Source organism: Ammospiza caudacuta, chromosome 1 (genome assembly GCF_027887145.1).
Source record: "Ammospiza caudacuta isolate bAmmCau1 chromosome 1, bAmmCau1.pri, whole genome shotgun sequence".
NCBI lineage: Eukaryota > Metazoa > Chordata > Aves > Passeriformes > Passerellidae > Ammospiza > Ammospiza caudacuta.
The window spans coordinates 1,219,901-1,237,273 of record NC_080593.1 but is presented as its reverse complement, the minus strand read 5'-3'; the positions used below and the strand labels follow the sequence as shown (position 1 = coordinate 1,237,273).

At 52.6% G+C, this 17,373-nt stretch overlaps 2 protein-coding genes across 2 annotated transcripts in view; one reads left to right on the top strand and one right to left on the bottom strand.

The window, feature by feature from the left end:
* Positions 1-33: 33 nt before the first annotated feature.
* On the top strand, positions 34-4,810 carry LOC131567646 (tumor necrosis factor receptor superfamily member 16-like). The gene is made up of 6 exons (XM_058819345.1): positions 34-408; positions 1,361-1,445; positions 1,529-1,588; positions 3,473-3,644; positions 3,722-3,861; positions 4,624-4,810. Exons 1-6 carry the CDS (start codon positions 364-366, stop codon positions 4,776-4,778), a joined length of 657 nt encoding a protein of 218 aa, XP_058675328.1. The 5' UTR covers positions 34-363; the 3' UTR covers positions 4,779-4,810.
* Positions 4,811-6,009: 1,199 nt separating this feature from the next.
* Positions 6,010-17,373, bottom strand: part of SETD2 (SET domain containing 2, histone lysine methyltransferase) — a 54,833-nt gene continuing 43,469 nt past the window's right edge. Inside the window, exons 16-21 of the mRNA XM_058817357.1 lie at positions 16,035-16,169; positions 15,785-15,924; positions 14,350-14,461; positions 8,894-8,974; positions 8,501-8,602; positions 6,010-6,570 (exon numbers count right to left, since the gene is read on the bottom strand). Coding sequence (XP_058673340.1) covers positions 6,409-6,570; positions 8,501-8,602; positions 8,894-8,974; positions 14,350-14,461; positions 15,785-15,924; positions 16,035-16,169 — 732 coding nt within the window. The 3' untranslated portion in view covers positions 6,010-6,408. The remainder of the gene's footprint in view (positions 6,571-8,500; positions 8,603-8,893; positions 8,975-14,349; positions 14,462-15,784; positions 15,925-16,034; positions 16,170-17,373) is intronic.

Genomic DNA, 17,373 nt, shown 5'->3' with positions numbered 1-17,373 from the left:
GCCCAGCCCGGCCCGGCCCAGGCGCGACGGGGCGGCCGAGAGGAGCCGAGCGGGGCCGAACGGAGCCGAACCGGGACCGAAGGGAACCGAACCGAGCCCGAACGGGGCCGAGCCGGAACCCAGCGGGGCCGAACGGAGCCGAACCGGGACCGAACGGAGCCGAACCGGGACCCAGCGGGGCCGAACGGAGCCGAACCGGGAGCCAGCGGAGCCGAACGGGACCGAACGAGACAGAGCAGGGACGGAGCGGGGCCGAAGCGAGGCCGAGCGGTGCCGGCCGGGGCCGAAGCGGTTCGGAGCGGCTCGGAGCAGTCCGGCCCCGGTTCGGCCCGGCCCGGAGCGGGTCCCGGGCCGGTGCCGGCGATGCGGCCGCTCCCGGTGCCGCTGCTGCTGCTGCTGCTGAGCCCGGTGCGCGCGGGGAACGGGACCGGGATGGCAGCGGGATGGGACGGGCCGGGTCTCCCGCTGCCCCGGGGCGCTCCGGGTCACTTCGCTCCCTGGCTTTTGTTGAAGTTTTTTGGGGTTGGTTCGGTTAAATTTGGGTCATTTCGGTTCAGTTCCTTTTCCTTCATTTTATTCCATTTTCCTCCTTTTTTTCCTTTATTTTCTTTTATTTTCCTGTTTTGCTTTCTTTTTATTTTCCTTTTTATAATTTTATTTTTATCATCCTTTTTCATTTTTTCTTTAATTTTTTTTAAATTTTCCTCTTTTATTTCATTCTCTTTTTTTTGAATCTCATTTTATTTTCCTCTTTTATTTTTTATTTTCCTTTTTAATCTTCCCTGGTTTGTCTCATCTTATCCTATTTTTTCTTTCCTTATTTTCTTACTTTATTATTTTACTTTACTTATCCTATTTTCCTTTACTTTCCTGTATTTTCCTTTACTTTCCTTTACTTTCCTTTCCTTTATTTTCTTATATTTTTCTTTATTTTCCTTTACTTCCCTGTATTTTCCTTTACTTTCCTTTACTTTCCTTTCCTTTACTTTCCTTTATTTTCTTATATTTTTCTTTATTTTCCTTTATTTTTCTTTTTTTTCTTTACTTTTCCTTTATTTTCCTTCATTTCACGTTCTTTTCCTTCCTTCCACTTTAACTTAGTTCAGCTTTCCCCCTTCCTTTCTCCTCCTTTTATTTCGCTGATTTCTCTTCATTCCTTTCCATTCCAATGCCTTTTATCTCACTTTTATTTACTATTTATTTCCTTTTTTACCCTTCCCGTTTGATTCCCCGCTTTTATTCCTCTCCCTTCCTCATTATTTATTTTTACCGCTCTCAATCCCCCCCCTCCAAACCCCTTTCCCATGGCTGGGGGGAATCGGATTGAGGGGAAACTGAGGCAGGACCGCTGTGCCCGCAGGTGCCGGGGGGGGCCGGGGGGTGCCCCCCGTGTCCCCGCGGTGTCCCCGAGCCCTGCGACAGCCGCTGCCCACCCTGCGCCCGCAGTGAGTACCCCAAAACCACCCCGAACCCACAAACACCCCCAAAAAAACGACCCCAAAAACCCCAAAATGCTCCAACCCCGCAGCGCGGAGCCCCGCGGAGGAGGAGCCGGAGGAGCCGTGCCCGCCCTGCCCGCCCTGCAGCCGTGAGTGGCACCGGCACCGGGGGGCACCGGGAGGGCTGGCCAGGGTCCCCCTGTGTGCCTCAGTTTCCCTTGTGTGCCTCAGTTTCCTTTGTGTGCCTCAGTTTCCCCGAGTTGCTCCCCAATTTCCCCCTCTGTGCCTCAGTTTCCCTTTTGTGCCCCAGTTTCCCCGAGTTGCTCCTTAATTTCCCCCTCTTGGTTCCTTAATTTCCCCTTTATGTGCCTCAGTTTCCCCTCGTGGTTCCTCATTTTCCTCTTTTTGTCCCTCAGTTTCCCCATGTTGCTCCTGATTTCCTCTTTTTGTGCCTGTTTCCCTTTTGTGCCTCAGTTTCCCCCGTTGCTCCTTAATTTCTCCTTTTTGTGCCTCAGTTTCCCCATGTTGCTGCTCAATTTTCCCTTTTTGTGCTCCAGTTTCTCTTTTGTCCCTCAGTTTCCCCCGTTGCTCCCTAATTTCCCCTTTTGTGCCTCAGTTTCCCTTTATGTGCCTTAATTTCCCCTTGGTGGTTCCTTAATTTCCCCTTTTGTCCCTCAGTTTCCCCCATTGCTCCCTAATTTCCCCTTTTCGTGCCTCAGTTTCCCCTTTGTGCCTTAGTTCCCCCATGTTACTCGCTATTTCCCCTTCTGTGCCTCAGTTTCCCCTTGTGGCTCTTCAATTTCACCTTTTTGTGCTCCAGTTTCCCTGTGTTGCTCGCTAATTTCACCATTTCGTACATCAGTTTCCCTTTCATGCCTCAGTTTCCCCATGTTGCTTGATAACTTCCCCTTTCTGTGCCTCAGTTTCCCCCACTGCTCCCTAATTTCCCCTTTTTGTGCCTCAGTTTCCCTTTTGTCCCTCAGTTTCCCCTTTGTCCCTCAGTTTCCCCTTGTGGTTCCTTAATTTCTCCTTTTTGTGCCTCAGTTGCCCTTTGTGGTTCCTTCATTTCCCCATGTTATGCCTCAGGTTTCCCTCGTTGTGCCTCAGTTTCCCCTCACCGTGCCTCTCTCCTCGTGTCATTCCTTGATTTCCCCACACTGTGCCTCAGTTTCCCCTTGTTTCTCTCACTGTCCCCTTTTGTGTCTCCCGTCCTGCTTCATTTTTCTTACATTGTGCCTCAGTTTCCCCACATCGTTCCCCAGTTTCCTCCTGTCCTGCCTCAGTTTCCCCTTTTAGGCCTCAATTTCCCCATATCCTACTTTAGTTTCCTTGTGTTGTGCCTCAGTTTCCCTTTTTTTACCTCATTCCCTTTTTCTGCCTCAGTTTCCCCCATTTTACCTCATTCCCTTGTGCCTCAGTTTCCCCTTTTGTTCCTCATTTCCCCTTTTTTGTGCTCAGTTTCCTCCATTTTATCCCGTTTCTTCTTTTGTGCCTCAGTATCCCCTTTTGTCCCTCATGTCCCTTTTTGTGCCTCAGTTTCCCTTTTTCACCTCATCCCTTTTTTGTGCCTCTGTTTCTCCTTTCCCCCCTCACTGTGCCTCAGTTTCCCCCTCATTCCCCCTTACTATGCCTCAGTTTCCCCTCGTTTCCCCTCACTGTGCCTTGGCTTCCCTTTTCCTCCTCATTCCCCCTCACTGTGCCTCAGTTTCCCCCAATTCCCCCTCACTGTGCCTCAGTTTCCCCCTCATTTTCCCCTCACTGTGCCTCAGTTTCCCTTTTTTCCCTCATTCCCCCTTATTGTGCCTCAGTTTCCCCCTCATTTTCCCTCACTGTGCTTCAGTTTCCCCTTTTTCCCTCATTCCCCCTCACTGTGCCTCAGTTTCCCCTTTTCCCCCTTACCGTGCCTCAGTTTCCCCCTCACTCCCCCTCACCGTGCCTCAGTTGTCCCCATACCCGGGGCTCTCTCGCCTCCCCCGTCCCTCTCCGGAGGGACACTGAGGCAGGGCCGCCATGTCCTCACTCCCTTCCCACAGGCGAGGCCACGGCGCCGCTCGCTGAGGGGACCCCGCCGGTGCCGGGGACCCCCCGAGTGACGCCGCCGGTGTCGGGGGCTCCCCCCGAGCCCCCCGGGGACATCATCCCGCTGTACTGCGCCCTCCTGGCCGGCCTCGTCGTGGGGCTCGTGGCCTACGTGGCCTTCAAGTGGTGAGTGAGGGGTGCCGGGGGGCCGGGGCGGTTTGGGGACCCCCGGTGAGCCCCGGTGTCCCCCGGTGTCCCCGCAGCTGGGACACCTGCAGGAAGAAGCGGCAGCTGGACAAGGCGCGGGACGCGGGGGACGCGGCGCTGGCGGCGGACGCGGAGAAGCTGCGGGGGGACGGCGGAGTCTGCCCGGAGAGCGCCGGCCTGGAGCCGCCTCAGCCCCGTGAGCGCCCCGGGCCCGCGGGTGTGGGGACAGCCGGGCCTGGGGGTGTGGGGACACCCAGATCTGGGGGGGTTTGGGGGAGATCCGAGGGTGTGGAGACACCCAGCCCTGGGAGGGTTTGGGAGAACACCCGCGGGTTTGGGGACACCCAGGTCTTGGGGGACTGGAGGACGGCCGGCCCCGGGGGGATCTGGGGACATCCGGCCCTGGGGGCATTTCGGGACACCCAGCCCTGGGGGGGTTTGGGGGGACATCCAATGGTTTGGGGACACCCAGCCCCGAAGGTGTTTGGGGGACATTTGGGGGTTTGGGGATACCCAGCCCTGGGGAGGGTCAGGGTTTGGGGGCACCTGAGAATTTTGGGGTGGATGGGATGAGGATGGGGATGGGGATGAGGATGGGGATGGGGATGGAGTGGGGTGGGATGGGATGGGATGGGATGGGATGGGATGGGATGGGATGGGATGGGATGGGATGGGATCACCGAGCACCTGGATGAGGTCGGGGAGCCCCTAAATGGGATTGGGGAACACCTGCAAGGGGTCGGGGAGCACGGGGTGGGGCTGGGGAGCACCCAAAGCGGTGGGGAAGCCCTTAAATGGGATTAGGGAGCGCTTGGATGAGGTCGGGAAGCCCCCAGTGGGATCGGGGAGCACCTGGATGGGTCGGGGGTCCCCCACACTTCCCAAGGCGGGTCGGGAGCCGCCCCCGCCCGTCGGTCCCGGGGTGATTCCGGGGCGCTGACCCCGTCCCTGCCCGCAGCGCCCCCCGAGGGTCCCTCCCCGCTCCCGGGGTCCCCGCGGCGCCAGGAGGAGCCGGGAGAGCTGGAGCGGCTGCTGGAGCTGGGAGCGCCCGGCAGCGACCGGCGCGGCCCCGGCCCCGCGGGGACACCGGGGGACATCACCTCCGCCGTGTGACACCGGGGGACACCGGGGGACATCCCCTCCGCCGTGTGACACCGGGGGACATCCCCTCCGCCGTGTGACACCCCCTCCGCGGCGACACCGGCTGCTCCCGGCGGTGCTCCCGCTTCCCGATGGATTCCTGGGGAATTTTTTTACGTGGGTTTTGTACTTTTGTAGGGATTCTGGTGGGTGGGATGGGGACTTGCCGTGGCTGGTGCCTGGGTGGGGGCATTAAACGTGTCACTGGGTGCCACCAGGGTTTGTGTCCTCAGGTGTCTGTGTGTCCATGCATGTTCCGGGGATGTGTTCTGAGTGTCACAAGGTGCCTGCTTGTCCCCAGTGTCCCCAAGTGTCCCTGGGATGTGTCCCTTCAAGTGTGGAAGTATTCCCAGGTGTCCCTCCTGGTGTCTGTCCCCATGATGTCTTCCCTTGGGTGTCCCCAGTGTCCATGGGATGTGTCCCTTCAGGTGTCCAGGTATTCCCAGGTGTCCCTCCTGGTGTCTGTTTGTCCCTGGAATGTGCCCCCCTGGGGTCTCCCAAGTGTCCCCAGCTGACCATGAGTCCCCAGAATGTTCCCCAGGTGTCCCTTTGTCCCCAAGATGCGTCCCTGCATCCCTGTGATGTGAGTGCTCAGGTGTCTGGGCTGGGTGTCCCCAGGTGTCCCCTATGTCCCCAGGGCCATGGCCCAAGGATGGGACCCCTCAGGTGTCCGTGTGTCCTTGGGCATCCACGTGTGTCACCAGGACGTGTCCCAGGGTGTCCGTGTGTCCCACGCCCATCCAGACCAGCCCGAGGAGGAGGAGGGGACACCCCAAAGACCCCAAGGCAGGTGGCACTGGGGACAGAAAAAGCCATTTCTAACCCCAAAATGCTCCCAGGTCACCCCAAACTTCCCTTCCCAGGGGGTCCAGATTCCCGGGAATGCTGAGGGTGACAGGAGGTCCCCAAGGGAGAGGGGACATCCCAAGCCAGGTCCCCCTTGTGGCCCTGCCCAGCGTCGATTTTGGGGTTTGTTTTTTGGGTTTTTTTTGTTTGTTTTTGTTTTTCTTTTGATTTTTTATTTTTTTCTCTTTTTTTGCTCCTTTTTTTTTTACATAAAAAGTTCCGTAAAAATTGGATAAAGTAAAATGCTCGAAGCAGTAAAATCAATCTTATCAACATGGCCAGAAATCCGCAGTATTTACAGGGAAACGGAGGAAACCTCGCAGAACCAAAAGGAAAAACCAAGGAAACAACCAAAAAAAAAAAAAAAAAAAAAAAATTAAAAATCCGGGAATAACCCCCCAAAGTCTTCTGCCAAACATTCCCGTGGGATTGGAATGTTTGGGGCTGAAAGCAACGGGGAAAAAAGCAAATTATTATCAATATATTCACATATACGTTAAAATATAATACAGAGCTTGGGAGCAGCGCCGCCAGAGCCGGGCTTGGCAAAGCCTGCAGCAGCAAAAGCAGGCTTGGGAAAGCCCAGCTCGTCCTCAGCGACGGGAACCAAGTTTGTTTTCCTTAAAAAACCAAAAATCCATCGTCATAATAATAATAATAATATAATAATAATAATAATAAATTCACAGGTTGGTGGCTCGGGAGGGCGAACCCCAGCGGCATCGGGGCCCCCGAGGGCCAGGGGTTATTCCAGGGGCTATTCCAGCTCCGTGTCCTCTTTGGGCTTGTAGAGGATCCCGAATTTCTGCATGTACTTCTTGATGTACTCCTTGGTTTTGTGTTTGACGTTCTCGTTGCACTCCAGGTCCTCGGGGTTCTTGCAGTACTTGAGCTCCTTGTTCATCACCCCGTGGGTCAGCTGGGGGAATGCTGGAGTCAGCCTGCAATTCCCACCCAGCCCAGGCCTGGCCACTCCCCAGGGCACTTCCAGATGCTTCCTCTTATTCCCAAATATTCCCTGAGCCACTGTCATACTATTCCCAAAATATTCTCTAAACATTTGGCATTGTTCCCCCAATATCTGCTGTTATTTTCCAAGCATTCCCAAGCTATTTTCTTATTATTCCACAAATATTCCCCCTCTTATTTCCAGATACTGCCCAAGCTATTGCTATATTGTTCCCCAAATATTCCCCAATAGTCCCCAAATAGTCCTCAAATAGTCCTCAAATATTCCCCAAATACTCCCCAAGTATCTCCCAAATATTTCCCAAATATTCCCTAAATATTCCATTACTTCCAGATATTGCCCAAGCCATTGTTATATTATCCCCCAAATATTCCTCAAATATTCCCTAAATATTCCTGAAATATTTGGTAGTGTTCCCCAAATATCTGCTGTTATTTTCCAAACATTCCCCAAGCTATTTTCCTATTATTCCTCAAATATTCTGTTACTTCCAGATATTGCCCAAGCCATTGTTATAATATTCCCCAAATATTCCTGAAATATTCCTGAAATATTCCCCAAATATTCCCAAAATATTATTGCCCAAATCTTTCCTCTTATTCCCCAAATATTCCCTAAATATTTATTATTGTTCTCCCAATATCTGCTGTTCTTTCAAGCTACTTTTCTATTACTCCCCAAATACTTCCTGTTCTTCCCCAAATACTTCCTATTACTCCGTAAATTATTTTTATATTACTTCCCAAATATTCCCCAAATAATTCATTCCCCAAATATTCCCTAAATATTTATTATTGTTGCACCAATATTTGCAATTATCCCCCAAATATTTCCTATTATTCCCAAATATTCCCTTAGTTATTCTCCTATTATTGCCCAGATATTCCCTAAATATTTTCTATTATTGCCCAAATATTTCCTCTTATTCCTCCATGTTATTTATCCATTATTCCCCAATTATTCACTATTATTGCCCAAATATTCCCTGTTATTCCCCAAATATTCCCTAAATATTTCCTACTGTTCTCCCAATATCTCTCCACCATTTCTCCTTCCCTTCCCTCATCCTCCAAGGAGCTGGAGGCAGTTGGAACGACACAATCCCATTTCCTGGGCCATCCCTTGGTCCCCATGTCCCCATACCCCATTGGCCCTGTACCTCCCATGTCCTCATGTCCCACACATCCCTGTGTCCCTGTAGCCACCATATCCCTGTGTCCCCAAATCCCCGTGTCCTGTACTTCCCATGTCCTTGTGTCCCTATGTTCCTGCACCGTGTTCCTACATCTCAGTGTCCCAGTGTCCCCATGTCCCTTTATCCCTGTGTCCCCATGTTCCTGTACCCTCCATGTTCCCATGTCCCACATCCTCCTTGTCTCTGTATTCCCAAGCTCCCCCACCCCTCCTGTTCCCAACTCCTTAAACCCTATTTCCCTGTGTTCCCATATCCCTCTATCCTCCATGTGTCCCCATGGACCCACATCTTCATGTCCCTGTCCTCCATGTCCCTGTGTCCTCATGTTTCAGCATCCCCATGTCCCCATGCTCCCATGTCCCACATTCCATGTCCCCATACCCACTGTCCCTATGTCCCCACATTCCTGTGTCCCCATGTTCCTGTGTCCATGTTCCCAAGTCCCACATCCCCATGTCCCCATACCCATTGTCCCTATGTCCCCATGTTCCTGTGTCCCCATGTTCCCGTGTCCACGCTCCCATGTCCCACATCCCCATGTCTCCACATCCTTTGTCCCCGTGCTCTGTGTGTGACCAGGTCCCTGTGTCTCCGTATCCATGTCCCCATGTTCCCGTACTCCTCGTGTTCCCAAGTCCTTGTGTCCCATGTCCCTGCACCCTCCGTGTCCCCCCACATTCCCACCTTGCGTGCCAGGTGTTTGAAGTCCTCGGTGGTGGTGATCCGGCCCACCTTGCAGTCGGGTTTTCTGTAGGGATTCAGGCACTGCACGATGAACTGGGACATCTGTGGGACACACACAGAGCGCTGGATCCACTCCCTGCTGCCACCACCCCATCCCATCCCATTATCCCACCCCATCCCATCCCATCCCATTATCCCACCCCATCCCATCCCATCCCATTATCCCACCCCATCCCATCCCATCCCATTATCCCACCCCATCCCATCCCATTATCCCACCCCATCCCATCCCATTATCCCACCCCATCCCATCCCATTATCCCATCCCATCCCATCCCATTATCCCACCCCATCCCATCCCATTATCCCATCCCACCCCATCCCGTCCCTCACCTCTTTCCTGAACACCTCCTTGCTCTTCTTGGCCAGCTCGCTGGACGTGTCGGCCTCGGCCGTCTTGGGCTTCTTGGAAGACTGGAGAGGAACACAGGGATGGAAATGATTCCCTGGTCCTGCCTTGGGGACAGTGCTCCTGTCCCACAGCCTGGTGGGCAGCACAGCTTCCAGCCCATTCCCAGGGACATTCCCAGGGACATTCCCAGCCCATTCCCAGGGACATTCCCAGCCCAATGTCAGCACTCCCCCCAGTCCAATCCAGATCTTCCCAGCCTGATCCCAACGAGCTTCTCAGCCCAGTTCTGAGGAGCTTCCAGGCCCATTTCAGTGCTCTCCTCAGCCCATTCCCAACACCCTTCCAAGCACGTTTCCCAGGCTGATCCAGGTACAATTCCCAGACAAATGCCACCACGCTCCCACCCCAAACCAGGGATTTCCCATTCTGGCCTCAAGAACTCCCCTGCCCTCTCCTGGTGCTCTTCCCAGCCTTATCCCAGCAAACTTCCCCACACAGCCCTGGTGCATTCCCCACTTCAATCCTGGTGAACTTTCAGGTGACTTTCCCAGTTCATCCCAGTGAACTTCCCAGCCCAATGCCAGTCTGGTCCAGGCACACTTCCCAGCTCATTCCTGGTGAGTTTCCCAGCCCAGTCCTGGCACGCTCCACACCCCAAGGCATTCCCAGCCCAATCCCAGTGAGCTCCCCATCCCAATGCCAGCAGGCTCCTCGCCCCAATCCAGACACAATTTCCAGTCTGATCCCAGCACAGTCCCCAGCCCAGTCCCAGCATTTCCCAGCCCTGCTCCTGCCACTCCCCACCTCGGTCCCAACACATTTCCCAGCCCAATCCTGGCACAATTCCCAGCACACTCCTGGGCTGGGAGGCACGGGGACCACTCCTTGTTCTTGTTTTCTTTGGAAAAAAAGCTGGAAAAAGAGCAGGAGTGTGTCCTGGGGAAACCAGGCTGGTCCACAGTGGGAATAAGTTCTGTGGTGGTGGATTTTCCTTCAGGAATTTGCTGGGAGGGCTGGGGCCCCCCACAAGCATTCACACAGATTATCTTTAGCTACAGTCAAGATAAGGGGAATTTTCTAGGAATTTCTGGCTGCTTCCCTGAGTACTGATCCCTGACTTACTAAAGGAGTGGAATCCACTCCAGCTGCATCCCAGAGCCCATCCCTTCACTCTGGATCCACACCCACCTCCCACACGCTCCCATCCCAAACTCTTCCATCTCCCTGGAGCCTGAGGAGGGACAAGCAGCATCCCTGCACCAGCAGCATTTTCTGGGAGAGGTCTGGGATCCAGGTCATCCCAACTTGGATTGTAAGGACAGGGAGAACAAGAGGATTTGTTAAAGGTTTGGAAAGCTGGGGGAGGTTTCCCTTCTCCTCCTGCTCTTTGATGATGTCCCAATATTTCTTTTAATTTAAAAAATCCCACTTTTTAAAAGTATTTGACACTGAAAAAAAGCAGGAAAAAATCCCTTTCAATCCCTAAAAACGTGCCTGGCTGTGGGGCAGAGCTGCAAAACCCAGGAGCACAGGGACAGGGTGTAAATCAGCCGTGCCAGGGAGGTTTTATGGCCGGGGCTTGGCCGGAGCAGGGACATCAAAGCTCCTGCTCCAGCCCCAGGCTCGGCCGCCACTTCAAAAGGCCGGGAATGGGGAGCAGATGGCCCGGGATGGCTGCAGAGCTCCATCGGCAAAGCCACTCCCAAAGCCTCCTCATTCCCAAAGCCTCCTCATTCCCAAAGCCTCCTCATTCCCAAAGCCTCCTCACTCCCAAAGCCTCCTCATTCCCAAACCCTCCTCATCCCCAAACCCTCTTCATTCCCAAGCCCTCCTCATTCCCAAAGCCCTCCTCACTCCCAAGCCCTCCTCATTCCCAAACCCTCCTCATTCCCAAACTCTCCTCACTCCCAAAGCCTCCTCATTCCCAAACCCTCCTCATTCCCAAGCCCTCCTCACTCCCAAAGCCCTCCTCATTTCCAAACCCTCCTCATTCCCAAAGCCTCCTCACTCCCAAAGCCTCCTCATTCCCAAGCCCTCTTCATTCCCAAAGCCTCCTCACTCCCAAAGCCTCCTCATTCCCAAGCCCTCCTCATTCCCAAGCCCTCCTCATTCCCAAAGCCTCCTCATTCCCAAAGCCCTCCTCACTCCCAAAGCCTCCTCATTCCCAAACCCTCCTCATTCCCAAGCCCTCCTCATTCCCAAGCCCTCCTCACTCCCAAAGCCCTCCTCATTTCCAAACCCTCCTCATTCCCAAAGTCTCCTCATTCCCAAACCCTCCTCACTCCCAAAGCCTCCTCATTTCCAAACCCTCCTCACTCCCAAAGTCTCCTCATTCCCAAAGCCTCCTCATTCCCAAAGTCTCCTCATTCCCAAGCCCTACTCACTCCCAAAGCCTCCTCACTCCCAAAGCCCTCCTCACTCCCAAAGCCCTCTTCATTCCCAAAGCCTCCTCATTCCCAAAGCCCTCCTCATTCCCGAGCCCCGTCATTCCCAAACCCTTTGTCATTCCCAAACCCCTGGTCATTCCCAAACCCTTTTCAAACCCTTCATCATTCCCAAACCCTTCCCAAATACCTCATTATTCCCAAACCCTTCCCAAACCCTTTGTCATTCCCAAATCTCTCATCATTCCCGAGCCCCACTGTTCCCAAACCCTTCCTGAACTCCTTGTCGCTCCCAAACCCTTCTGAAACCCTTCCCCATTCCCAAACCCCTCATCATTCCCAAACCCTTCCCCATTCCTGAACCCCTCACGATTTCCAAACCCTTCTCAAATCCCTCATGATTCCCAAACCCTTCTCAAACTCCTCATCATTCTCAAACCCTTCCTGAACTCCTTGTCATTCCCAAACCCTTCCCAAACCCCTCATCATTCCCAAACTCTGTCATCCCCAAACCAAACTGCCCCAAATCCTTCTCCACTCCCAGATCCTACTCTATCCCCAAACCTTTCCCCACCAAATCATTCTCCATCCCCAAATTCCCTCTCCATTACCAATCCCTTTTCTATCATTAAATTCTTCTCAATCACTAAATCCTTCTCCATAACCAATCCCTTCTTCACCCCAAAATCCTTCTCCATCACCAAACCTTTTTCTACTCCAAATCCTTCTCCACCCCCAATCCCTTCTACATGATGGATCCTTCTCCATCAGCAATCCCTTCTTCATCCCCAAATCCTTCTCCATCTCCAAACCCTTCTCCAGCAATCCCTTCTCCTCCACCCAAACCTTTCTCCACCAATCCCTTCTGCACCCCAAAATTCTTCTCCTCCACCCAATCCTTCTCCACCAATCCCTTCTCCATCTCCAAACCCTTCTCTGTCCCCAAACCCTTCCCCATCCAACCCCTCTCCACATGGGATGAGGGCAAAAATTGGTGTCAAAGTTGGCAGGGAAGGATGAGGAGGAGAAATGAAAACTCAGTTTCCAAGCTCCTCCTTGTGCCAAGGTGCCCATTCCTCCTTGGGGAATTCTTCCTAATTTTAGGCTAAAACTCCATTTTAAATTTATTTTAATATCAAAACCTCCGTATCAAGGCCTTCCTCCCTCATCCCTCCAAAGTGAAATCCCATAACCTTAAGGCTGCCAGGAAAACTAACACAGGAAAATCCCCAGAATGGTGCTGTCCCTATTTTCCAGCCTCTGGGGGAGATGGGAATGGAGAGGCCACAAAGATGGGGGGAAAACCAGCCTGGGATGGGAGCAAAAAGCCAAACACTTGGGAAAACCTGGAGTTCTCTTTTCCAGCAGCTGGGATCTGCTCCACTGACACCAACCTTCCCATGGAGAACCAATGGGAAGGGACAAACTCATCCCAAATCCAAACTTTTTCCATCTAAAAGGATGCAAAACCTTCAGCATCCAGCCTGCCTGGCTTCCTGCAGGGCCACTCCCTCAGGAAAGCCATTTTCCAAGGGAAAACCAGGATTTCAAGTGAGCTTTAAAGGGAACGGCGATCCTGGCTTCTCACTCCTCTTGTGCCTTTCCATCAAAATCCTCCCCCACAGCCCAGGAACACTGGGAATAGCAGCAGCAGCTGTCAGACACAGTGCCAGTGGGTTTAATCCATCTGGGAAAGGTGTGGGGTGGGGAGGAGGGTAAAAGATCCAAGGAATGTGGCTGTAATTTCAGGGTGGAAGCGTTGGAGGCAGGAGCTGCGACCATGGGAGTTCAGTGCCAGCAAAAACCTGACCTTCCGGCCACCCTGGCCCAGAAGAAAGGAATTAAAGCTCTGGAGTGAGTGGGAACCACCCCAGCCTGAGGTCAGCCAGAGCCATGGCTCGTTTAGGAATGAGGGATTCAGGGAAATTCAGGTTTGGAGTAAGCAACAAAACCTGAAGGAGCAGCCAGTTCATGTCCAGCCTGAGGTGAAGCCCTTGGATGGTCACCTCAGCCCTTGCCTCATATTTATCCCAATTTCTGGGATAAAAGCCCACATCTATGGAAGCACCTTCCCCTGCTGCTCCCTCTGCTGTGCAGGCAGCACCGAGACCCTCAGAACTCCATGGGAGAACAACTCCCAAGCAGAAAAGCACCAGCACTGATCGATTTCCCTGCTCACAAGAGCCCAATGTTCTCCTCAGCACCTCATTCCCACCCCAGGGACGCTCCCAAACATCTCCAAGCTGCTCTCCACCACTGAACTTCAGCTCATCCCTCCACAGGGATGCATTACCCACCTACTCCAGCTTCAAATCTCCCTATGGAGCCTCCAATTAACATTTTCTTGCTCAATCCCAATATCCTTCAACAATATTTGCAACCCCAAGATCACAGAATATTATGGGATAAATGTGACACTGATCCAAGGATAAAAATCCTTGAAAAGGCTTCCCTGGATTCCATGGAAGCAACAGCCCTTTGGCTGAGCAGGGAGTGCCAGCTCTGAGCTCATTTCCCAATTAACTTTTTTCCAGGGAGATAAATATTTGTAATTTCATCGGAGTGAACTTGCCAGGATTCCTGGCTGGGAATGGGATTAACCCTTGGCATCCTGGCAGCACATGGAGAGGCAACAGCAGCCACGTGGGATGTCCCTGGGAGCTGCAGGATGGACAACACCTCCAGGAAAACCCTGGGAACGTGGGAGCAATGGAGCAGCAGGAGAATTGACTCCTCTCTTTCCATGGATTTTCTCCAGCTTGTTAAGGAATCAGAAAGGGGTGGGAAAGGCTCCTGAGCTACACCCTTATTTTGTCCTTTTTCAATGTTACTCCCCCTCATTCCCACTTTTCCGGCCAGCTCCACACAGAGGTTGGAATCCAGGGCGGAACTTCAGGGAGTCCAGTGTCCATTCAACACCAGAACAGCCAACCCTGAGTGTGGCCAACAGAGCCACTCCAAAGGATCCGGGGTCACTTCTGTGCCCCTGGCACCTCCCAGCTCCACAGTGACCCTCCATCCCATGGTCCATGCCCAAGATTTGTGCCCCTCACCTTCATGGGGTTCTCGTCGTACGTGGGGGTGCCCAGGTCCATCTCGGCCTCGTGCTCCAGGCTGGCGTCGTCCCCGGGGCTGTCCCACGTTGGGGGATCCCACTGGGTTTGTCTGCAGGGAGGGAAACACGCCAGTGTCACCTCCTGAGGGAAACTGGGACCTGCTCGTGGATTGTCCCGTCAGCTGGGACATCCAGATTCCATCAGAACTCCTGACACATGGAATTCACAGCACTGCTCCTGATTTGAAGGTTTCTAAGTTGGAGAAGGTTAAAAACAAGCAGGAAGAACTGAAGAAAGGAAATCTACACTATTTTCTGCATGGTGACACTGTGGGATCGAGGATGTTCACCACCAGGATGGAATTCCCAGCATGGAAAGGTGGGAACATCCCAGCAGAGAGCCCAGGGAAGGTTCAGCCTCCTTGGGTCTCCTCGTCTCATCCCAAACTTCCCAACAACACAATTCACCAATTCCTGCTCCACTGGTTTGAATTCCAGGTGTCTGAAGGTCTCCTGCTCTGCTGGAGCAGGGAGGAATCCAAGAGGGAGAAGGAAAAGATTTATGGATGCAGGGAAATGTGTGCCAGGAGCAACAACTGACAGCAGGAAATGGATATGGAGAGAAATATTCCTGCTTATCCTTTCGGAGGTGGATCCTCATCCACACCTCCAATGGAGGTTGGAAATTTTTTAAAATACCTTTTTAGAAGCTCAAAACTCATTTTAATTTCAGGTAAATTCATAGGGATTGATCCAAAACCTGGTTCTTTCCAAAACTAATGGGAAAGGTGTAGGAAAAACATTGGGAAAATTGTGTTTCTTCCCATGGAGGTGGGAGCTGGGCTCTTCTCCCAAAAAACAAAGAACAGGACAAGAGGGAACAGCCTCAAGGTATTCCAGGGGATGTTCAGGTTGGATATTGGGAAAGCTCCTTCAAGGAAAGGGCTGTCCTGGACAGGGTGCAGGGCCCATCCCAGCCCTGTGGATGTGGCACCTGGGGACAGCGGCCAGCGATGCCCACACCTGTCGCAGACACCTTGGCACTAAAAATCCTTTCTTGGGATTTTCTCCCTTCTGAGAAGCTGAGAGGCCTCAGGAACAAAATGTAAACATTGATTATCTGCTGCTGTGGAATGCAGCAGGGGCATCTGTGATTGGCCCATCTTGGATGTTTAATTATAAACATTAATGGCCAATCAAGGCTGAGCTATCTCGGACTGAGTCTCAGAGAGCTGCCTTTTGTTATCATTCCTTTCCATTCTAATCTTAGCTAGCCTTCTGAGAGGAAACCTTTCCTTCTATTCTATTTAGTTAGTTATAATGTAATACATATATAGCATAAAATAATAAATCAAGCCTTCTGAACATGGAGCCAACATTTTCGTCTCTTCCCTCACCTGAAGACCCCTGTGACCACTGTCACACACACCCACCTGGTGACCACGTGGTAGTAGTAGATCTTTCCCTCAGGATCCCGGGCTGTTTTCCAGTTGGGAGGGAGGACGATGGTTTTGGGTTTGGGAGGGGAAGGCGGAGGCAGATCCAGGAGGTTGTTGGTGACCACCAGCTCTGGCTGCAGACAGCGCGGAAGGGATGAAGTTAAAAGTTGTGAGGGCTCACAAAAGGTGCCCTGGCAGCTCTTTATCCCACAGGAAAACCCTCCCCATCCCTCTGGATGCTCACCTGCTGGATGGGCTGGGGCTGCCCGGCCGCCACGATGGTGGTGACGGCCGTGGGGGGCTGCACGATGACTCCCTGTGGGTGAGCCGTGTAGATCTGCTGGCCCTGGATGTACTGCAGACCTGGCTGGGCATAGCTCTGGAACAGGGAATCACAATCAGCTGCTGTTCCCAAAAAAACCTTCACTGCAGGAGCGCAGCTTCCACCAGGCCAGGTGTCCCTGCCTGGCCTTGGACACCTCCAGGGATCCAGGGGCAGCCACAGCTGCTCTGGGAATTCCAGCCCAGCCCCTCCTCACCCTCACAGCCAGGAATTCCTTCCCAATATTATCCTCAGATTTTTGTAATATCATTAATTCTGGCAGCTCCAGACTCTACTTTTAAAAGCCAGTGGAAGTTGAGATCCCACATCCATGTTTTACTCAGCTTTTATCCACAATCTCCATTCAGTCAAAAAACCAAAATACTCCTGCAAGCTGCAAATTCCTGATTGGGCCCAACAACTGTGGAATCATCATCCCTGGATGTGCTCAACGTCTCCAATCCCTGGATGTTCTCAGTATCCCCAATCCCTGGATGTGTTCAATATCCCCCCATCCCAGAATGTTCTCAGTATCCCCCATCCCTGGATATTCTCAGTATCCCCCATTCCTGGATGTGTTCAATGTCCCCCATCCCTGGATGTTCTCACTATCTCCATCCCTGGATGTTCTCACTATCTCCATCCCTGGATGTTCTCAGTATCTCCCATCCCTGGATGTTCTCAGTATCTCCATCCCTGGATGTTCTCCGTATCTCCATCCCTGGATATTCTCAGGTATCCCCCATCCCTGGATGTTCTCAGTATCTCACATCCCTGGGTGTTCTCACTATCTCCATCCCTGGATGTTCTCACTGTCTCCATCCCTGGATATTCTCAGGTATCTTCCATTCCTGGATGTTCTCAGTATCCCCCATTCCTGGATGTGTTCAATGTCCCCCATCCCTGGATGTTCTCAGTATCTCCATCCCTGAATGTTCTCAGTATCTCCATCCCTGGATGTTCTCAGTATCTCCATCCCTGGATGTTCTCAGTATCTCCATCCCTGGATGTTCTCAGTATCTCACATCCCTGGATGTTCTCAGTATCTCCATCCCTTGGAATGTCCAAGGACAGGTTGAACAGGGCCTGCAGCAATCTGGGATAACAGAAGGTGTCCCTGCCATGGCATGGGGTGGCACTGGACACTCTTTAAGGTTCCTTCCAACCATCCCCATTCCAGAACTCCATGATTCTCTAATTTATGCCATTTGTAGATGGAAAATACCCTGGAATGTGCTTTCCTTCTACTCCTGGGTAGGAA